The 23,407-nt window shown below is 38.8% G+C and overlaps 2 protein-coding genes across 7 annotated transcripts in view; both read right to left on the bottom strand.

The window, feature by feature from the left end:
• Window positions 1–10,636, bottom strand: part of NR2C2 (nuclear receptor subfamily 2 group C member 2) — a 38,578-nt gene extending 27,942 nt beyond the window's left edge. For 3 of the 6 annotated variants that reach the window (XM_082768575.1, XM_082768576.1, XM_082768577.1), the window contains exon 1: window positions 9,685–10,636. In XM_082768575.1, the coding sequence (XP_082624701.1) occupies window positions 9,685–10,488 (804 nt within the window). In that variant the 5' untranslated portion in view covers window positions 10,489–10,636. Of the gene's footprint in view, window positions 1–4,945; window positions 5,050–6,339; window positions 6,424–9,684 lie in introns of those variants that run through there. The other 3 variants (XM_082768578.1, XM_082768580.1, XM_082768579.1) reach the window with 3 other exon arrangements.
• A 6,284-nt stretch (window positions 10,637–16,920) lies between these two features.
• Window positions 16,921–23,407, bottom strand: part of FGD5 (FYVE, RhoGEF and PH domain containing 5) — a 98,775-nt gene continuing 92,288 nt past the window's right edge. The window contains exons 18-21 of the mRNA XM_082768574.1: window positions 22,620–22,747; window positions 19,730–19,858; window positions 17,728–17,876; window positions 16,921–17,120 (exon numbers count right to left, since the gene is read on the bottom strand). Coding sequence (XP_082624700.1) covers window positions 17,084–17,120; window positions 17,728–17,876; window positions 19,730–19,858; window positions 22,620–22,747 — 443 coding nt within the window. The 3' untranslated portion in view covers window positions 16,921–17,083. The remainder of the gene's footprint in view (window positions 17,121–17,727; window positions 17,877–19,729; window positions 19,859–22,619; window positions 22,748–23,407) is intronic.

The following is a 23,407-nucleotide window of genomic DNA, read 5'->3' as shown; positions in this document are numbered from 1 at the left end:
GTTTTATTATTCTTGTGCTAAATATCTGACCCCATACTTAATAACCACGTAACACTAGATTTTTATTTGCCTTTCAAGAAAGAGGATTATAATACCTTATTTGCAGCTGTCTTTGCTGGAACAAAAATTGAATCCTGAATATAATAATGTTCTATCACTACATAACCCTCTGCTCAGAAATATATTTCCCACCTCTGAAGTTCAGAACAGCTGCATTGCAAAGGTGGAATCTTTGTAAGACTTAAGCAGAAATTATAAAAAACACATAAGAAAAATCAAAAGACTCTAAGTTGCTTGTTTTTTGAATTGAAAGAAAAGTTAGCAGAGTGATTGAAATCTGAATTAAAATATAAAACCAACCAGCTATATAGTGTCCTGTAATGTACTGAGTATCTGACCTGGGAAACCTCAAAAACTTGAACAAAAATACATACACAACATGCATATTTAACTATGAGAAACATTAGATTTTTAGGTCATTTGGGGTTAGATTTTTAGTTCCATCAAAAAAAATAAAAAAATACTTTAAGCATTATCTCCTGCACAGATATAATAGAAATAATTTCATTCATTTTTATATGACATCAAATATGCTACTGTAATAAACATCCATAGTAAAGCAGAATTATTATTTCTTATCTTTAGAGTTTCTAATATATCAGCAGAAACATTGTTATAGAACAATATTGCAGGAGTATATTATTAAAGAGTTTATTATCAAAGAATAACAGAACAGCCTATGTTGGAAGGGACCTCAAAAGATCATCATGTCCAACCTTTCATAGGAAAAGAGAGTCTAATCCAGCACCCTCTTGACCTGCATCTTTAAAACCTCCAGTGATGGCGTTTCTATTACATCCCTAGGGAGTTTGTTCCAGTGATCGTCTGTTCTAACGGGGGGAAATAAAAAAATAAAAAAAAATCTTACACCAAGACAAAGTCTCATCTGGTACATCTTGTACTCACTGCCACATGTCTTCTCCACGTTGGTTCTTATGAAGAGAAAACCTCCATCCTCTTTGTAGCCACCCTTTAAGTACTGGATCATGTTTAATATTAATCATGTTATGCTTAATACAGTAGTGGGACTCTTAAGAAGATTCTGAAATTATTGTAAATTGTAATTTTCACAGTAAAACTACTCAGAATTGAATTCAGATATCTATCATTCTGCTTATGACCTAACTTTTGTTCTTGTATGTATTTCACTTATTGGAAATGTCATTAGTACCTCCTGAATGCATCTGCAGAAGACCAGGACCTATCTTGTACTGGAATTTTTGCTACCGTGCAGAGAGATTATGGAATTCGATCTGTATCAACTGGATGGAGCAAAAAGGATAAGTAGCCATCACTATTAAATGTAATTTTAGGACTTAAGACAACTTGATGTCTATGTAAGCAGTTTTCAGATTCACTGCACTAACCAATCCTATCTGGTATTGATTAAAAACATTTCATGCTCATCTATGCATGTGATTCCCTTAGAAGTTCATGAGGACACAACCAATACTTCAATTTTAGTACCCACACAGCAGCTAGATACAAAGTAGGCAGAATGGGAGAAGAGAACTTCACAAATCATGCCAAGTGTACACTACGGGAAGATGGAGCTGAAGTGGAAGAAAAGTGGCAAGGCATGGAGAATTGTCTGATTTGGACCAATCAGGAGAGGACTTCATTCACCTAGGCTCTCAAACTACTAAGTTTCACTAGCGATAATTTCACAGGCTGAAGTGTTTGGAAATTCATTAATGATTTGCATTAAATGCAACAGATGATCTACATAAATTCCAGGAAACAAAAAACATATACTTAGAAATGTATATATCCACTATCTTGCATCATGAAGCTGAAAAACAAGTATTTGACAAATATGTGCATTTCTAGGGCTGGCAAAATTAAATTAGGCTACTTCTGTTCTACTCATTTATTGTCATTTTATATAAATATAATTGCATACATAAAGTATATATTTATATTTTTCCTAACTTTTTTTTTTTTTTTTTTTTTAGAAAAGTAACTAACTCTACATTTTAGTTGCAATTGTATTATATTGCATTTTGGATATCTGCCTGTGTTTGTGTAAAAACAGTACTTTGAAATGAAGGTTCTCCAGAAATTTCTTGATTGTTGTTCTTTGAAATAATGAAGATTTCTTCACAGCCTTTCAATTAAATTGTTTACTAATTTACTAAACTGACCTGCCAATAGTGTTTTCTTTACATGCACATGTAGATATGCTCAAACACATGCCTATTGAAAATTTAGTTACTAAGGACAGCTTTTTTTTTTTTTTTTTTTTTTAATTAAATAGCTTATTCCCCTACTATCAAAATTGATAATGAAGGAATTATCTGACAAATATATCAAGGGAATAAATCAATAGGCCAGAGACTGGAGGAATTTTTGAATTCATAATTTCACTAAAGCCTCTAGTTTTTCTAACTTAAATAGAAGAACATTACCTATAATCATGCTATTAAAAATCAAAGTGAGTGTATTGCCTGAATGCACTAGTCAGGTATCACTAAGTAGAAAACAATTGCAGAGGTACTACATGTATTATTAGTATTATAGAAAAGAAAACAGAAATTAAGGCATTGTTAAAGCAACTGCAAACCAAATATGTTCAACAGTGCCCTGAAACTGAAACTTTTTACAAATTTTATCCCATTAAAGTTAAAAAGAATTTCAATGAAAAATACTGTACCAATTTTTACAGCATAAAAAAACTGCTACATCTCAAATTATATCAGAAAGACTTTTTTCTATAAATATTTTTCCTAATGAACATCTTTAGCTACTAAGCTAATAGGCCTTCATGAAAAGCATATGTGCTGCCTGGAAAATAATATTTGTTTCACAAACGTGAAAAATATCTGTATCTTCTGAAAGTTCCAGTGATACTCTTTGGAATGAACTGTGCTGACCACCTGGACCCTTTGTAGAATGGCAGATAAATTCAGATTCAGAAAAAGATCGTCCATAGTTTTACTGCCCTAACAGGATTCTGCTGCAATATCTTGTACAAGACATTTTAAGTCAAAGGTCATGAAAAAAGCTGTAATTCTTGGTTCATCTGCATCACAAAAAATCCTCAGACTACATCTGACATAAATGCCTGGCTGACCTATATTACACCAGAAATTATCACATCTGGTAACATCTCGAATTCAGAGGCTGCCAAGCTGTGTAAGGTATGTAGAATCTCCTTTCTCCAATATGTACTTTGTGTGAGATACCTCTCAGGCTGACTGAGTATGGCTAGGTCTTAACGATCAACAGTGAATTGTATTTGAATGATTTGAGAGCATTCAGCATCAAAACTCCACTTTGAAAAAATTCATCCAAAACGAGAATATGGCTACTGGTAACAATAAGATATTGAAAATAAATGGCCTTCTTTTGCACTTTACTGACTCTTACAACACAGTGAAAAACAGTCAGATTGGCAGCATTTCTACTCTCACTTTTCATCACGTCAGACATCTGAAGAGAATATGTGACAAAGATAACCAGTATTTTTTTAGTGCCATTGCAAAAGGTATTTTCAGAAAGGCCCAAGGTTTTGATAAGTTCTTTTCAGGGCACTGGGGAAACAAACCAAAATCCTCCAGCAATGCAGCCAGCCTAAATAAGCGCCTAGTAAGCACAAGGCTCAAGATATCCAACTCCTGTGATTCTCCCCCTATAGCCTCTAGCAGGGAAAGAGAAGGATGCAATGGAACAGAAAAGGGACAGCTCTGGCTACTATTAAAAGTTCTTCCTGGTCACATCAGAACTGATGTTGGAAGACCTTATTCCCTCCTGTAGTGACAGCTCTACCTGAATACTTCATGTTAAAACTAAGGTGCCACACAGATAATACACGTCCATAACAGAATACATTTTCCTTAAACAATAAGAAAACTAAACCTGAGTAGGTGCTGGGACTGAACCTGGGCCACTGCTATATTGCATAGTGACAGTACTAAATACTTGATAAAAGTGGCATTACTTATTTTGAATTAAGACTGAACTATTTTTTATGCTTTTCAAAAGCAACTGAAGATGAAGAAAAATAGCTGAAATTCCCTCTCAATTCCCTATAGCTGCTTTCTGTCCTCCAATCTCACAAACAAGAAGTATAGTCAACTGCAGACACAAAAAATGAAACACTCTTATCCAATCTCTTCAGAAATACACAGCTGAAAAAATGCAAGCAGCAACACTGCTATAAAGAAAGTAAAAGCAGTAGAACCATTAAAAGGACAATTTTAGAAAGCCCTTAAAACAAGAATCAGTAAAAAATGCAAATAGTGGAGAATACTCAGTTCACTCCAGTGATACAGCCACAGTATCACTGAAAACAAACTTGATGAATTCTTACTCAAGAAAAAAAATGGCCTACTTGCACAACAGTCCAAGGTGGTGCTAGGCATCAAAGTTTTCAATAAACTCATGCAATACAAATGTGGCAATTATGTTGAAAAACTGACGCGGAGATAGTTGAACATGCCAATATCTGCATTAAGTTACCCTGTTCACTACTTGTCTCTCAACATTCATAAGCTAAAATTCAGTACACGATTAATAACTTCCCTTCCATTTAATTTTCCCTGATAAAAAAAGTAGTATTTCAAAAAAGCCTCTCATTTAAAGCAACTGTCGAGCTTTACACTACATTTTCTCTGACAGTGAGTACAGTATTATAGCATACTTTAAGAAAATTAGTAACGTCTTTATCTGTGTTAAAACCTGTATCTGACTGCAGACACCCAACCATTCATAAAAAAAAAAAAATGGTTCAAAGTTTAAAGGTAACATCAATTAACTCTTAATGAGACACTGCTGTTTGCAAATCTTTTTCCATGAAAACTAGTTTTCATGGGGTTATGCAGCAGACAAGTGTATAATTTAAGGAGGAGGTGAATACTATAAAGAGATGAAGCCCTCTATTTACCCACCGGCCAGGAAGAAATCACAGAGCTTCATAAATTCTTGGGATGAAGCGATCTCTCCAGTGGCAAGATACAACCATCACACTATGTTACCACGGTGCATTTCCTGCACGAGGAATTACAAATGTCACATTTTATGTGCCTTAGATGTGAGTATAGACCTCAAATTCTATGAAAATACTATACGGTTTGCAGGGTTTCCATTACATATTTTTATTTCCAAGTTGTTTTGGAGGAGTTTTTTTTAATTATTGATATTGATATCTGATATAGAAAATTTATATTTTATATTGATATCTGATATAGAAAATTTGAATGAAAAAATCACTTGTCAGTTTCAGTATGTGAAATTTTAGTTTTTTTGAAACTACTCCTTTGGTCTTACTTCCATCATACTCCATAGTCCATTTTCCACATTATAGTACAATCATTGTCATGATATACTTTAAAAGAACCAACATTAAAAAAAATGCTGTAAATAAGAATTTGTAATCCATTTCTGAAAATCCAATGACACATTTATTACACAGAGCTGCTTCTCGAACTGAAGGTTGTTGGTTTTTTAATATTAAGGTATAACCTTAGTTCAATTAGTCAAAAATCCAACAAAATGTCTAAGATATGGGCTTATCTACAGAAGACTCTTAGCCTACTTGCCCTTCATTATTTATGAAATCCCATAATTATAAAATCATATGATTAAACCATAGTACATTTGAAAGATATTAAACCAAATACATTAAACCAAATAACTTTAAGCAACAAAAACCTAGTTTATTTGATTAAAGTTTGCAAACTGAAAGAGAAATTATTTATATTCTATGGCCATATGTAGTTTGAGTGTTTGTGAGTCAGTTTAAACATATTAGCTGTTGAACATCCAAGCTTCAATGATTATACATTAAGACATCACTATATCACTGAGTAGATTTTAATGCTTGTATTTCATATATGTAGACGCAAAATATAAAGCCTGATTTAAATTAATCACCCTATTGTAAATTCAGTATAGTACATAAGTAAAACAGGTATCTTCAAACATTGTTCCAGATTTAGATGGCAACTCAAGAGATGAGCAGAAATTTTTCATGGCTAAAATGATTAAATTCATTATCATATCACCAGAAAAAAAATATATATTAAAACAAAACAAAACAAAACACACAACTCCGTATTACAGACACGTTTCTCTACAGCTCACGGTGAACTTTCTACGTGCACTCCTACTATGGAGGCCACCAGAACAATATACTGTAAACAAACCACGTATGGGTTGCACTAGTTTGTTTGTTGCCCATTGTGTTGCAGTACTGCTCTATAGGGATTTCCTGCTCCAATTATGATAAGCTGTAAACAGCAACAACAATCTTACATAGTGGTATCATCTGTCACTCACCTCAGCCACCTGCTGAGCTTCCACTACCTGCTGAGCCAGCACCTCCATATTGGTTGCCATGGCGAAGCAAGATCATTAGAGAACCTGTTTGAAAAAGATGCCAGCAACTTCCATCAGGCACAAATGTTAGGGCTTTTCCTTACTACTAAAGAAATCCCTGATATGACTTAAGAACTTACAATACTGCTCAATTTATCTGACAAATAAGAAGATATGCCCTGGATGTGTGAACGCGTGTGTACGCACATATATACGCACAGTGCACGCATGTAGGAGTCATAGTATTCAGAAAGCTATGTTCTACTATTATAGGCGCATAGTCATTCTTTTACTTTATAAAGCCTGTCATATATATTTTCTCTTAATTTAAGCAGCAAGTAAGAGATACTAACTTCATAAATTAGAAAGGACTGATTTGATTGTCAACTACTGATGCAGTTTGTGAAATACGGACTTTTTAAGGAGCTGGCCTGAATTCAAAGAAGAGAAACCTTATAGTTAAAATGGCTTCTGACTATGCCCTACAAAAGTCATTAACTCCAATAGCACGCTCTTCACATCTCTTCAGATACGGTGCACAATACAGCATCATTAGAGCGCCCTAAGTCTACTCATATGTATCCACAGAATCTTTCTGGTTAGAAAAAATCTCTAAGACCATCTAGTCCAACTTTCAACCTAGTACTAAAGTCCACCACTAAGCCATTCCCTGAACTAGGAAAGAACAATCTGAGAATAGTGCTTGATCAAATTTTTATTAAGTCAATCCATCAAAGTGCCATGATCACCCATATTCCTACAGACATCCTGCATTGTGCAAGAAACAGGCTATCCCATCTAAAAAGTAATAACAGATAATGGAAAATACATTGTAATTATAATGTAATAGTACTGTAACTCTGAGGGGAAAATACTACTGAATTGCTTTATACTACTTCAAGTGTCTGTACCTTGAGGTTTATGCTCTTCAGGGGTTTAAAAAAAAAAAAAAAAAAAAAAGAGTGCTGTGCCTCCCCAAGGGTAAATTTAATTAAGGCTTCAAATTCATGCAGTGGGTTTTGAATTGTGACTTGCTTGTTACAGAGTTCAGATCATGACCCAAGCATCGGTAACAAAAACACATTCCTGAATACCAGCACATACAACGTTTCATTGAAAACTTTCTGCTGATACTTGCAAGGCAACCATTTCACATAAAATTAAAAATAAATACTACTATCAGTAGCAAAACACATAATAGGAAAATGCATTCATGTTCCCAGCACCATATACCCCTCTCCAAACTCAATTTTTTACAAAGCTAACATTGTTGAAGATGTCAACATTTGTTAAGTTAAAAAGATTAAATCTTATTATGGTAAATTAAACATGTAAATAACATGTATACATCAACGGAAGATCATTTGTAACACATTTGTAACAATGCATAACCAAAATTGAGACATCCTCTGTGGAAATCACGGATACGCTAGTTTCCCACACAGTTTGTTTTTGTTTTTGTTTTTGTTTTTTAAGTGTTCAGCCTGCATAGCAAGTTTATGGACCGTTTCCACCAGACCTATTTAATATTGCAGCTGATGGACAGTTTCTCAAGGTGTTCTCTAATTAATTCTTTCTCATTGTTTTCTCATTTTTAAGTTCATCATGAAAAATAAATATGTGCTCATAACATGTTTTTTTCTCAGCGCTTTAAGATTAAAAAAAACCCTGAAGATGAGATATTTTGTTTGTAAGAGTACCTTTTTAAGCCTCAATGATACCTTTGCTGTGGTAAGTCTCTAACAGATTTGCTGGTGGTGCTGTTATCCAAAGTTTTTTTCACTTTTTACCTTCCCAAGACAACAGTAAGTTGAGGCAATCAGATCAAATGCAGTTGGAAGCTCACAGACCAGACCGACACGCCAGCGTTCAGAACGCTGACTTTCAGAGTGACATAAGAAGCAAAATCTGCTTCATTAGCAAAGCCCCTGAGCAGCAGACTTCATTAAAAAAAGTCCTCCAAACAAACCAATAAAAGAAGTAGGATATAACAGCAGGGAGGCAGCTGGACCACCTGGAGAACCTTTCCAATGTAACAGGGCGGCAGCCAACTGCGGTACACGCAGATGACCCACCGCACAAAATACCGTGCAAAACCATCTCTCCCCTTAAATTGCAGGGAAACCTCAGAGGAAAGTCACACGCTCCGTCTGAACGCTTTCTAGGCGGGACCGCACCAGGACGGCTGGAGCCGAGCCCCGCCGCGCTGCCGTCTGCGCTCATGGCCCAGCGACGCTGCCTCTGCGCCCCGCACGCCTCCCGCGGCCGGGCCGGGCAGCAGGCGGCTCCTCAGCGGGACGGAGAAGAGGGCGGGCAGCCGAGGCTCTGCCCGGACCCCGCGGTCCGCTGCCAGGAAGGCGGCGGGAGGCGGCAGGGGCCCCGCCACACGGGGCACGGCGGGGCCGGCGGCCGAGCCCTGTGGCGACCGTGGCCGTGTCCGGGCCCGGGGCGGGCCCGCGCGCAGCCCCCCGCGGCGCCCATTGGCCGCCGTGCCCCGCGGCCGCCGGCCCCGCCCCGCCCCGCCCGCTGCCCCGTCCGAGAGGCAGCCGGCCCACGCGCGCCCGCGATTGGCTGCGCGGGCCGCCTATCAGGCCGCTGGCACCGCCTCTCGAGCGAGAGGGAAAACACCGAGGGACGCGACCAAGCACAAGATGGCGGCGCTGGCGGGCGGCCAAGTCCCAGGCGGGGCTGCTGCCGCCGCCATTAGGCCCCCCGTTCCCCTCCCCCCGGTATATCCTTGTGTCAGGCTACGAGAGGCGCGGGCGCGGCAGCAGGGAAGCGGCCGGTAAGATGGCGGCGGCCTCAGCCCCGTATGCAAAGTACCCGCCGCCCCCTCCCCTCCGCCCTCCCGGTGGCAAAGGTAAAAGGGTCGGGTTCAAGCCGCCGCCTCCGCCCGCTCAGACTCCATCTTCCCTCTCCGCGTCCGCGTCCCGCGCCCGTCATCTCCGCGACCGTCGCCCCCCCGGGCAGCGGACTGCTCTCACCGGGACCGGACCGGCTCCGACCTCAAGGGGCCCGCATCCCAGCACAGCGGCTCCGCGCTGGAACACCCGCAACGGACCGGCCCCGAGCCGCGCAGACCCTCCCTCCCTCCCTCCTTCCCTCCCTCCCTCCCTCCGGCAGCTGTAGGCCTGCCTACGGCACCGCCGGCTGCTGCTCACCAGCACGTTACCGAAGCCTTCGCGCCTCCCCTCCGCCGCTCGCGGGGTGCCACGAGCAAGGTCCCGATGCCCCCCCCCCCCCCCGCCCCGGTCCGGACGGAAGCGGCCCCAGCGGCACGGCTCGGTTCTAAAAAGCGAATTTTACCTCAGGAGTTGGCGCCAAAGTGCCCTGGCGGTGACCCGGACCCGGGCCCGAGCCCGGGCCCGGGCGGGCCTGCGTCGGGTGGAGGTGCCCGGCGGCGGCCCGCCCTCCCCCCGCGAGGGCGGCGGCGGCGGTGAGGGGCTGGCGGGGGGCAGTGGGGGGGGGAGGAAGGGCCGGGGCCGTGCCACGGAGCGGGGGGCAGGGGGCGCTTTGTGTTACGGTGTTTGCCGGGCCCCTGTGAAAGGTCAGAGTTCGTGACCCCGCCCGCCGCCGCCGCCGCCCGAGAGCGTCTCCGCGCTTCCTCTTCCCAGCACCACGCCGGCCCCGGCCCCCTCCATCCTGCTGGCGGGGCGGGGCGGGGCCGGGACGGCGGCGGGGAGGGGCGGGGTGGGGCGGGGCTACCTGCGCCGCTGCCCGCGTTCGCGCCAACGCTGCGACGGGCGGCGGGCGCGTTCGGCCCGGCGGCTGAGAGGGGCCGCGGGGTGCCTGGGAGGGCGCCTTGGGGGGTGCCTGGACCTGCGCCTGGGAGCAACCGGGAGCGCCCGGGCTCCCTCTGGAACGGGGAACGGTGGCGCCTTGCTTAGGTGGAGCCCTTTCTGAGCCCTGGCGGCGCGGCTCTGCTGCGGCCTGGAGTTGTATGGGGCAGTTGCTCTGTGCGAGGGTGGGTGTAAATATTCCACGTGTACGTGGGATATATATCTTCGATTTTACCGAAGACACTGAGTCAAAGGATTTGATGCTGACTTTTGTTAAGGCTGCCTTCAGACCGTTGTAAGTTCTTGTTTCATTTTGTAAGGTTGCTGTCATTGACTAGAGCTCACCCAGTAAAGCTGGCCGTGAGGATTGTTGTGCTTCTGAATGTGTGATTATAGAGTGTTGTGAGGTGTTCTCACAACATACGTCCGCGGTGGTTTAAGAGCTTACCGCCTTTAAGGGCTTGTCATTAATAGCCCTCTCCGAGGCTACTGAATATTGACTCGTGGGCCCAGTTCTGTCATAATTGTGTCTAGCTGATTTTTAAGCTACACCTATCAAAATGATCTAGCTTAATTTTAGTACTTCTAGGAAGTTTCTTTTGTGTCTGGTCATTTTGACAGAAGCTGACTTAAGCAGTGGTCAGAAAAACATTAAAACTGAAGATGTGAAATAACAGTAACTCTTGAAAGGAAATGTGTGGAAGAAAGAGAAGCTGGAAGCAATGATGACTTAAACAGAAGATGCTATAGTCTGAATTGTTATAGTAAGCACCCTGATGTTAATTAGAACTGGCTATGTCTGATAGCCTTGGTGTCACATGACTTTAATTAATATTGTTAAGGCACGTGATGTACAAACATCCTTGCAATAGATAAAGGAAAACATTTTGAAAAATGTCCTATTTACTACTGTAATTTTAAATATTTTATACAAAGATTTTTCAAATTTTCAAAACATGGACATGTATGTACCACCAAAAACTGATTACTGAAAACACAGTTGCAGATTTTTTTCTACATAAAACATAATTTTGAAGTGTAAATATTTATTTTTTCATTTTTTAAACATACATGTAAAAATTTTCAAAATTCTCGTAATACCCTCATTTGTGAAGTAGGTTAGATATTAGGGTATGACTTGTGGAACAGCCTCTATGACCACTTGTCTTTGAGAATTTTTGGGAAAAATGGCAATTTTATGCTTTAAACTGTGAGATGCTCATCTTTTGGGTGATGGTGTGGGCAAATATAAAACAAATCCTTAGTTTTGCCTTCTATTTGCTATCTAAAATGTTTTTATCAGAATCATAATCAATTTTCCTCTTTTTTTTTCCCCATGTCACTTATGTTCATGGTTAGGTAGAAAAGTATTTCAGAGAATTTTATTACTGACTTGACAATACATTTTTTGATATGAATAGAATTCTTGTTGAAGCTAGTTTGAGATTTGTCTGAGGAAGAACTGGAAATATGAACAACTGATGGCCTCTCTCCGAAGGCCATCAAGTCCTGTCAAATACTCTTATGTAAATCTGAACAACTAAAGAGCTGCAATATCCTTTCACTATATATTAATAATCTGTGGTAGCTTAAGAGAAAATGAAAACATTTGCCTCCTTAAACTGATATTTTGGGCTTTAAGGGATTTTTGTTTACAATACAGTATATATTGGCAACCAGATGGTTGCTGGGGCTAGCAAAACAAATGCTAGTCCTAGATTACGTATTAAAAAAAATAAATATATATAAACCTGAGGGAAAACAATACAGCATTCTTTTTTTTTTGAATGAGCAAGAACCAAGATGTAATGCTGCCTGAGTATTCTTACAGTCTGTAGCATTTGCCTTTGAACTTCTCTGTAGTGATCCTGTGAGTGTAAGCATAGTCAAATTTAGTTTAAAGTGGTAGAGGACAAATTGTCCACTGAGAGAAAGTACTCTACAAGGATATTGAGAAAGCACGAGAACACAATGCCTTCCCTCCATGCTGAAATGCCATGTTTATAACTGCCATCAGATTTGCATATTTTTCAGGAGTTTGAGTAGTTTTTGCTGTTTTCCTTTATCTCATTGACTATATCAGAGCTCACCTGATCCCTTTGTCTTGTGCTCCAACCTGTTTGGTGGCCCTCTGTATGGTACTGAGGTCATTGCTTAGCTGTTCCTGGGTGCACATTCCAACTTGTACATGGTCTTTTTTTAATTTTGTTTCTGCGCTACAGCTTTCTGAAAATACAAGTGAACTGACCCATTTTTTAAATCGTGTTTGTCATCTAAAAATATTTGAGACAAGGGAAGCCAATTATATGGTACAACAAAGATTTATTTCATAGTAAGGAAGGTGTACAGCAGTTTCAAGATTTCTAAGGCAAAACAAATTCATGACATGCCAAAGATTAAGCTTTCCTTTAACACGGTTAAATGCTTTCAGAATTACTTTGGCTTGCCCTGTGGTGAAACAGATATAATTGGACACAGACATGGTATATTAGGAATCTGAACCAAGTGCTGTGAACACTGATGGGCTTAGCAGACATTTTCTGAAGGCTATGCACTTTTTTTTTTTCCTGGTTTACATCTTTTATTAATGGTCTGATGATTTTTTAATTTAATTTTATTTTTTTTAAGATCTTGCTTAGCAGTTAAGTCCCACGCTGACTGCAGCTGTTAGGCTTGCCAGCATGCTGCATCTGGGTTTGGAGACATCAGAAGAAAGGCAAAAATATTCTAGATGGTGTGCAGAAACATGGAAAGTATCATGTACCTGATACCACAGTGTAGTATTTGAATTGAATTCCTGTTTATAGGAAATTAATGTTTTTGTTCTCAGAAATCATTGGTGTTTATCATGTAGTGACTGTAACTTAAAATGAAATTTTGCAGAGAATAATCTAGAAAGTTTTTCATTTTATTATTTAATTTCATATATTAAATTTTATTTTCATTTGTGAACATAGTATTTGTAAAAAGTAGCTTTAAGAAAAATATGCAACTGCTGTATATTGAGGTTTGTGAAAGGCAAGAGCAGTGCAAAATCCTAACCCTGCCCTAAAATTCACCTAAAGTGAGCTTTCAGTATGAAATATTTGTATCTGTTTAGTAAGGGCTGTCATTGTTGATATAAAGTAATTCCACTTCCTTTGGTGCTTTCTTTAAGATCAAATTTGTCTGCTGCCAAGTACTACAGTTAATAATGTGTCATATAGTGTATGAAATGAAAATACAGACAAATATTAAACTGTCCTTCTAGTTTCTTTTAACTGAAAGAGGAGTGAGCAAAACAACACAAGAATGTATTATTGCAAATAAAAAGATGAAAAAAATCTGAATGTTTATTTAAACTGTATTCCATGCCTTTCCAAAGCAACACTTCTCTGGAAAAAGAAAATCAACAACTATTAAAATAACCAAAAGAATGTAAGATCCTTGTCAATTAGTAATAATAATAAAAAGAAACATGGCAAAGAATGACAATGTTGTTGTTGTTTCTTGGTAACTTCATAGGTTTCCTGGTGTTTGTTTTATTCTATGGAAAAGGAAGACTTTCAGAATATTTGTGAAACAGCAGTTTTAGGAAAAATCTATTTATTTTAATCTATTTTTTGTTTTACTGTGTCTCTCTGAAAGAGACTGTAATCCTGCCCTGAAGTCTAGTGATTTTCTTGTTAAAACTAGATCAAAATTGATGTCTTAATAATATCCTTCAATCCAGATGATACTGTTTTTAATACACTGAAGTTTATTTGATATGTTCCCAAGTAATGTCTGAAGTCACATTTAAGTCTTGCACGTAGGAAGTTCACACAGTAGCAAGGGAATACCTTTTCCCCTGGATGAATATTGGCAGTGCTTTTACTTTCATATTACTGAAAGTGGTTACAGCCAGAGGTCTTTGTTGCTTTTGTATCAAAGCAGTACGCAAACAAGAAAAGCCTGGTTGGTATTCATAGCTGCAGGATGTTCTTCAATCCTAAAAGCAATTCAGAGTGAACTCAGGAAGGGTAGCAGCCCCAGGGCTCTCCAGACCTAGCAGAGCTTGGTTACAATGGCATGGGATCTTGTCATGTTGGTATGCTTCAACTCTGCTGCATGATTTACACTTTGAATTGGGAAAATGATTATAACAACTGTTTAAAAAACAGATTTTAAAAAAGGCACGTACTGTAAGATAGATCTATATATTAGTTGCAGATAACCGCTAATCATTTTAATGCTTTTCAACCGGTGGCAAAATAAAAAAACTGAAACAACAAATAAGGTCAGTTTGCATTTGAATTATCAAATGATTAGCTAGTATATTGTGCCTTATTACTGATTTTTTTTTTTAAAATCATTTATGAAGGTGTGGAACAATTTTTTTTTAATTTTTTTTTTTTGAGAGAACAATAACAGCCAAGAGTTAGGAAGAAAATTTACTGAGCTGCTTATAAGTGAACTGCATACAGCAAACCATCTAGATATCTCAATTTAACATGTTAATCTGATAATCACTTTTAGAAAGTTTTATCTCTGAAATTGAGATAATTCCTGTCTTTTGTGCTTAGCTTTGCTCAAATTAGATCAAGTAGGACTGAAATTATGAGGGCATTTTATTTTTTTTTTCTTCCTCTTGTGAGACCATTTGCATCTGTGACTGAAGCAGTGTTGACAGGTGGGGTGGCTCTGTAGTGGTTAAATGCAGTGTTGACCAAAACACTTGAGCATAGCAATTAGGTCTAAATCCTGTTTCTACCAGAAGGCCTCAACTGCTGTCTTCTGACTTGATATTTTTCCTTATTTTGTGAGAGAATCAGTTAATTCGTGTGTGCTAACGCTAACTGGAAGTGCAAAGATGGAATTAAAGAAGTGAAAATATTGTAAAGGAAAAGCCTGTAGAACTGCAGTTATATTTTGACCTTTTATTTTTCCACATTACTTAAAACATGTTTAATAGCACTGTACGTTACTTTTTACAACAAAATACTTTCATGTATTCATTTCCTGCTTATCACTGAAAACTTCATACAGTCAGAAGATGTCAGCACCTAAATCTTCATAATACTGTTCTGTAGTGCAGTTTTGTTTTGTTTGAGAAAAGAAATTTTTGTTAGAAATCTTACTCTGTATTCAACATTCTCTTATTTTTCTCTCAGTGCAAAAAGTTTTTAAGGGGGAAAATACAGTCTATTGGTAGCAAGGCCATAGTTTTAACATGAAACAAGAGTTAGCATTGGTGTTCATCCATTAATGAAAGAATACAAAAGTTTTACTTTTCTCATACTTGTTTTCTGTTTGCATATGATAATCTGTGCTTTATGAAACTATCAGACTCAGATGTATTAAAAAAAAAATAAAAACAATACAGCTATATTTTTATTTAGTGGTAGACTTGTATTTGTTTTTTTAAGCTTGTTTTTCCAGGTGATAAATTGAACTATCTTTATCATTTGGATACATATTACAGACCTTTAAAAATATGGAAAATTCTAGCCAGTTCATTACTCAAAAATTCAGGTATCCATGCAACTTACTGAAGAAAGGCAAAACTTGAAATAGTAAAGTCTCCCCTTCCCACAATGTATTGTAATGTAAGTAAATTCTTGAGCGTGTTATTTTCATACAAAGATATATTTTAATCATAAATGCCATTCTATTCCTCAGTCAAGTATTATGACAAATATAGGACACAAAACCATTTTATTGCAATGATTATAACATCACTTCTCAACCTTATTTAAACAAACCAAACAAACAAAAAAAAAAGCACTCCAGAATTCTACATCTTCATCTGGTATAAAGCAGCACATCTCTGAAGTCATACTGACACTTAGCTGCTGAGAATCCAGCCCTGGAGGTGGAGTAAGATACATTTACTTACAGGAGTTTCAAAGCACTCTTAACAGAGCAGGTACAGACAAGTGTGTTTCACCCCACCAGCATGTTTCAAATGGTGTGCTGGTTATATGGATTAAACTTTTAATGACGTTTTTCATAAGAACAGCAGAAACATCAGGAGGATTGAAAAAAAAAGCTAGAGTATTTAAATAGATGATAAAAATCTTAACACTACAAGGTAGGCTAGTGTTAAATAAAAACAGTCTATAGGTTTATAATAAATTAAAAATATCCTTTGGGTTTGAGTCTGATGCAATATTTAGGGAGACTTTATACTATTCAGTGTCTAGATTTGTAGAACTCCTATAGTGCATTTCAAAATACTAGAGTGGTATGAAATTAGCTCCTTTAAAATAAATTATACAATGGTTTGTGTAAAATTATAAAGGATAGTAAGTAATTATCCTGGATCATTATCTAGTGCAGCATTGGTAGAGCAGGTGAATGTTTTTGTTTATTCGTTTTCCGTGGAAACAATTTAGCATATGCAGGGCATGATTTCATGCTGGCACTTGTTAATGGATGAGTAACGAACTGGTCCACCAAACTCCTTGGAAACTTGAAATAGTGAAGCTGTAGTTGAATAAAAATAATAAAGTGCTTTAAATGAGCATCTGTCATTTACTACATTGTTTCTCATTTCATGATAGACACCAAAACCAACCGAATGAAATATGATAGTGCTCTACAGTAAGTAAAATTGACCCTGTTGCTTACTGTAGTCAGTATTTCCATTTTTTTTGGTCTTGATGTTAAACTTAGCTTACTGTGAGATCACAGAAGAGGCTTATAACACAGGTTGAATTTGCACAGACATAAAGATCACCATAAATATTCCCTATTTTAAAGTTTCCTTTTGGAAAAAAAAAAAAAAAAAAAAAGTGGATGTAAGAGGAAGGAAGTAAAGAGAGCAATCTGGAAACAGTTCATATCTCCAGTGTATGTAACCAGTTTGCCTGAAATACACTGTTCAGTTTTGTAAGACATATAAAAGGTTGTCGGGAATGTATAGAAATCTGAGAATTTATTCCAAGTCCATTGGGTGATTGCTGCTATAAAATGGATGCTTCTTCCATGGCTTCAATCCACCTAAAAAGGGCAGGAAGGAAAGAGTGGTACATATAAAATTCAGTTTCTTTAGGAAATAGAAGAACATTAAGCTTGAAAAGGACTGTATTTCTCATCCTTGCTCCAGTGAGGAACTATGGTTTTGTGATTAGAATGGGAGATATGAAACCACTGAAGTATGTTTAAAAGCAACAAAACCTCCCATAAACAATAATTTCCTTCCCTGTGTGTCCTGAGGTGCTGGCATTTTTACTTTGAATTTCATGATTATTTTACTAGGTGGAAGCAGTAGCAATAAATTGTGAAATCTGAACAATTATTTGTTGATGAGCAAACTAAGAGATGGATAAATAGAACTCAGAAATCAGGGAAGCTCCTGTGCAAAAATCACATTTGACAGACTTCTAGGTATGATTCTTGAGACTCAGCCTCCTTTCTAACTATTCAAGGGAGCAAAAACACAATAGATTTATAATCACCCACATCTCTCGCATGCAATTAAGCTTAATCAACACTGAAAGCCATTTGTTTACTCTGTTATGGTAGGAGTTCTGAAGTGAAGGAGAGGAAAACCCTACTAAAGCTTTTACACCTGCATACTGCCAAGCGTGGAAGTCTATCCCCATACCTCTGTGCTGAATTGTTATCCTCTGCTCGGAAGCTATAAAACAGAGTCTGCTTGTGGTAGAGATGGAAAACTGTATCCGTACTTCCTTCCTCCTTTTCTGGGGCAATAGTAAAACCCAACAAAGGCAAACTTTCTGTGGCAACTTTGTCCTGAAAACAAACAAGAAGTGAACCAAAAATTAGAAGGCTTGTAACAGCTTGTGGGCTTTTTTTCTGAAGACCAATCATGATACAACCCCTCTCTGGGCTGCAAAAGCAGTAGTACCAGTCTGATGCTGGACTGGTGGCTCTTAAACAGGAACAGTGCCAGTGCATACTTGCACATGTTCACCTAGTCCTGAATTCCAACAACACTTCTAAAAGTCTAGTTATTCATGGTCACCCACAAGGTCAAATTGCCCGTAACTTTGGTGGCTACCTTTGACATAATGGTCCACAAGGCAAACTGCAAGGTTGCTGACAGTATGGGACGTGCAGCAATGCTTCTGAAAGTTTGAGACACAGCTCAGTCTCAGTTGTGTTACTTTGAAACACCTTTTGTTTGCTGAATGCAAATAGTAGTCTGATTGGTACCTTGTCATTTCCTTTCATAGCAACTTTCATAGCAACTAGCAACTTTTTTTTAGAAACATGCACTATGTCAAATAGCATGCTCGCATTCAACAATGAGGCCTCCAAATTTCTGAATTGGTAATGCAGTTCAGTGTTAATTTACCCCCAAGAAACAGCCATGCATCTTGCTTGCCAAACACGGCTTTTTATAAGTTCAAGAAATGATAAGCATTATTCATACTGCCTTTTACCTGTCACTGAAAGCTGCAGTTTTGGCCACTATATCTGGGTAATGTTTTCTCTAAGTGTGTAATGTTTTCAGTGTGTGTATGTTGCCTTTGCTTCTGCTCTTAGAAACTGAATTGCAAACTGGGAGCATAAAGTTTAATTAGTCATCCGCTGCTCTTTCCCTATCACTGAACCAGATCACTTCAAAAGTCAAAGAAGGTAAGTAATGTCTTGGATACAGAATTTGATGGTAATAGTCTGAATTGCTGAGTTCAGCAAAAGTCATAAGAGGCTGCAGGGCCTTGGAAAAAAAGTCTACTTCAAAATTACGTGGTCTAAATATAAAGGAAGTAGGCAGAAAAAATAAGAGATTACTAACTATACAACAGCCCTGCTGAAGCAATTGATAAGTTAGTTTCCAATGATGGCCAAATGAGCTCTTTTGTGCCTCAATCTCATCTGTTTAAAGGGGATCATGATGCTTCATGCCTCAAATTGGTGAAGAAAATTTAAATAATTGACATTTGCAAAGTGTTCTGAGGGCTTAAAATATCAAATATTGCTGTTACTACAATTCTCGCATTGTGTTCTTTGTCTAGCAGAATTACTTTTTATGCTTCTGCTTATGGAATCTGTCAGTCATAACCACCTGTTGTATTGCATTTACTTTGGTAAATGCAGCTATTCACAAAGGAGAATAAATTAAAATATGAAAAGGGACTAGGAAGAGAAAAAGTACATAAAAATGCTTTAGTTTATACCCAATCTCCTTGGCTACGAGGGGGAGCTTACAGGCCAATATAGAGAGCAGTATTCTCACCTCTCCAGATTGTCTCCTGTCTTTCCCTGTTGATACTAGTAGGATATATATATATGTCATATTTATACTTGCAAAAGTGCAAGATTCTCCTCACCACCAGAAATGGATTACAGTGCCATCTATAAAAAATCTGTCAGTTACCTTGAAGTGTTTGTGTGTAAATACCTAGACTAAGGTTGACAGTATATAGCAGCACCAGCAAAAAGTCAAATAATGAAGAGCAATTTGTTAGGAGGGTTACTGAGGTCCACCCAGGTTTGTGGCTGAGTCCCTCTGAAAAGGAGAGCTGCCCAGGAACTCGGTCTGTTAGAACCAGCTCTCAGAGGTTCTGCGGAGAGGTGACTGCAGAGAGCAAAAGAGGAAAGCCAGTTAAGAAACTATTTGAAGTCAGATTGCACAGTACCTCATTTGCTGTGTAAGTATAGAGGACTTTGCCTTTGATAACAAACCAGCGTTTCTTCCAGTGTCTTTTGCCTCTCTTACATCTACTGAGGTAACCACTGATGGTAGCTCCCTCTCCCGAGGCTGCCACCTGGAGGAAAGTAGGAGAAAGCAGGATTTGTGACAGCAGAGGCTTTTCCCCTCCTGATAATGCATGTTCATCTCATACTAGACAACTAGGGCTATGTCCATGAAACCATAAGTAGACCACTAAAAATATGGAGAAATACAAAGCATAAGTGTGATATTACTGTTCTTTTTTTTTACTGTTAGAAGATGTTTGGTTAAATTTAGTTCTCAGTAACACATGGAAAATATGCAACCAAATTGTTACTAAGGTCAGCAAGTTTACAGTTGTGTTCTGAGAAGGTGTACTTGTGTACTTGTCCTTTTTCCCAGCTTATTTTCTTGGGGGGTGGGGGGGGGAGAGAAGGAGAGGAAGCAGCTGAGGGGGGTGAGGTGGTAAACTGAAAGTGCATGCTTCCAATATGGAAGGACAGTCCTTTAGCTGAACACCTATAAGATGTGGGTATATTTAGGACTTTGCAATAGTTTTATATTCATTTATGTTAATAAATTGATAGTATTTCATTTGTGATATTTCCGAGGAAGGTTACACAGAAGTATTTTGAGATCTAAGCCATTAACGATCTTAAGGATCCACATTTTGAGTGAATGGAACTATGCACATGCACACCTGCACATAATGCAGTATGCATCATTAATTGCAGCAGTTAACTGCAATTATACCAAATTACAAACAAAGGCCAGAGGTTCAAAAACAGCCTTTCTAACACTAACAGAAGACTGAGCAGTATCACAATAGTGTATTGTAGTAGAATAAAAATATTCCAAGACCTGGGTAAAACAAATTAGAAAAAAGTTATGCATCAATGCTACCATGAGACAGTTCACATTAATAAACATGCTGCCTCCTTGTGGATAGAAAGACAATACTATTGTCATAACAGCTGAATTTTGGCCTTTCTCAGTATCCAGTTTTTGTGTTTGTGTTACATGCTTGTATTTTTGGCTTAGTTTCACTTCAGTACAAATAAACCTCAAGAATTTCCCATGTCTTGACATAACAATGAATTCAGCAAGATGTTTTCCCCTTATTTTCTTTCATATAATCTCAGAGTGTCTGGGGAAGTGCAGCCATAGGGCAGGACTTACTGGATGCTTTCTTTGGTCATGACCTGGGAACCTGAGTGCAGCCCTGTGCCATGTGTGATTCTGTTGTGCTGAGGTGGCATTTGCAGCATAACACACTTTTTTTGTCTGTGACACAGTGGTTTTACAGCTCTGTAACTTTGTTCTGGACAGGAGCTCAGGACATTTCCATCTGTGTCTCTTTTGCCTCAGGGAACAGTCAGCATGCTGTTGGAGTAGGGATATGGCACATGTCATTTTAGATCCTAGCTGGAAACACCATCTCTGTATTAAGAGTCTATATGTAAATCATAAAGCATTGATTTTATTTTATTATTTTAAAGCCTTTCTGGCATCTTTAACAGTCCCATGTTGGACACAAACCAATATGCAGCTCCCTGTAGCCTTCTCTTCCCTTGTCGTGTGCTACAACTTGAAATTTCGGGGCTGAGAAGGAGACCTGTGCCCTGCATTTAAGATCGTTACTAAAATCAAAGTGGTTTGTTGAGCACTTCCACCCTCTCCTTCAGTACCCTTGTATGAATCCCATCCAGCCCCATAGACTTACGAACATTCAAAGGATGTAATAGGTCACTTACAGTTTTCCATTTAATTACAGGGCCTTCATCTCACTCCCTGTCACCATCTTTCAACTCAGAGGGTCTGGGTACCCTGAGGAAAAATGGCCTTACTAATAAAGACTGAGGCAAAAAAAAGGCATTAAATACCTCAGCCTTACTTCATCTTTTGTCACTATGTTTTCCATCACATTCAATAAAGGATGGAGATTCTTTTTAAAAAAGTCTATTTTGTCTTCTTCTGCACTAGCCAAATTGAGTTCCAGTTGGGCTTTGGCCCTTCTAATTTTCTCCCTGTGCAACTTGACACCACTATAATCTTCCTGAGTTCCCTTTGCTTTCTTTCAGAGTTCATGAACTCTCTTTTTCTTCCTGAGTTTCTGAAGAAACTATGATAAATACTTGCTGATTTCAGTGAAATGTGAGTACCTTACTGTGTTCAGGTTTAATAGGCAACTTTGCTACCTAGACTGCATCAACATGATTGACACCTTTTTCTTGGAAAGAAAATTAATATAGCTGGAGAAATTGTGGTCCTTTTGAAACAGGTGGGGATTTTGCTTGTTTACATTGGTGGGATCGAGATTTTATCAATTTTATTTGAAATAATTTGGTTTGAGCTGGGGGGAAAACGACTGATTAAATGTGCACTCCTGAATTACTTGCCAAAGAGTAGAGTCTATTGCCTAAATGGCATTTTATTTTTTGAAATCAAAGTAAAATTTCAGAAGTAAGTGTCTTGTCATAAAAAGTAACTGATTGACAGCAAATCGTGCTCTGTTGATACTTGTGAAGGCCTGTGACCTGCATTCTTTTATTAGCTACTACCGTCAGGTAGTCTTATATTTTTCTGAAGACATTACAGGTTGATGAAGTAATTAAAGCAAGCTGCTCTAATTCAGGTTTCTTAGTGGGCTGAAAAAGGTTCTGTGGTATCTTCAGAGCTCAGAGTATCCTGTGTTTGAAATTCTAGTGTGAAAAATAGAAAAGATACTTGCATGATGCAAGTAGACCAGGGCATGGGTTGAGCCCACTGCACACAGAATAAATTATAAACAAAGCTGCTGAAATAGCACACAGTTCTGTGCAGTTCCTTGCCTTTCTCAGGCAGCTTGGTCCTACCTCCATAAGAGCTGAAGGGATCTTCTTCTGTTTCTTAAAAGATGAATAATGGATATTGTGGAAGACAGAGAAGGCACTGCTTGAACACCTGGATGAAGTTGGAGGGAAGCTCACACTTAGTGGCCGCTCTGCAAGATTAGGAAAATTCAGAAGGGAAGGGGGAAATAGGTGAATCGGCACATATCATAGTAGGCGTAAGAGACACATGATACACTAATGCAAACCAGCTACGGAAAATGCAATGCCTCCTTCATAGCTGTTTTTTATTTCAGCTTTTCTTTTGAATTTCCCCTTTAAGTCTGCCTAGCTTGCTGGATTTCATAGCACCCTAGGGTAATGGTAATAACCTACAGCTTCTTGAAAGCAGCCTGCAAGAAAGCTGACAAAACACTAAACACAGCTTGTTTTCTTCTAAGTTAAAATCAACATTAACCAAATGGCTTTTCCATCTCAATCTCTGTTCTGTAACATCTCTGCAGGATGAATTCACTAATGGGACATTCTTTCAGTATAAAACTCTTTGAGAACTCTGTATTAAGAACACTTTGAGTTCTGCAAGGGAGACATCAGTCTTCATTACCCCTTGTTGTCTGAGTTCACATCTTCACGATCCTCTCCTCTGGCAACACACATTATCAGGAAGTTTTGGTAAAGCTCGGCATTGTTTTAGCACAAATCTGAGTTATCGATTCTTGGGCACACAATGGCTTGGGAATGCTTTGGCTGTTGTGACAGTATCAGTTCATGTGTTTGCTTGGCTAGTGTTAATGTCTTTAATCAGAATGGAA

This window comes from Aythya marila, assembly GCF_965140915.1.
Source record: "Aythya marila genome assembly, chromosome: 10".
In the NCBI taxonomy this organism is placed as follows: Eukaryota; Metazoa; Chordata; class Aves; order Anseriformes; family Anatidae; genus Aythya; species Aythya marila.
The sequence above is the reverse complement of the archived record's forward strand: the minus strand, read 5'-3'. Positions and strand labels throughout refer to the sequence as shown.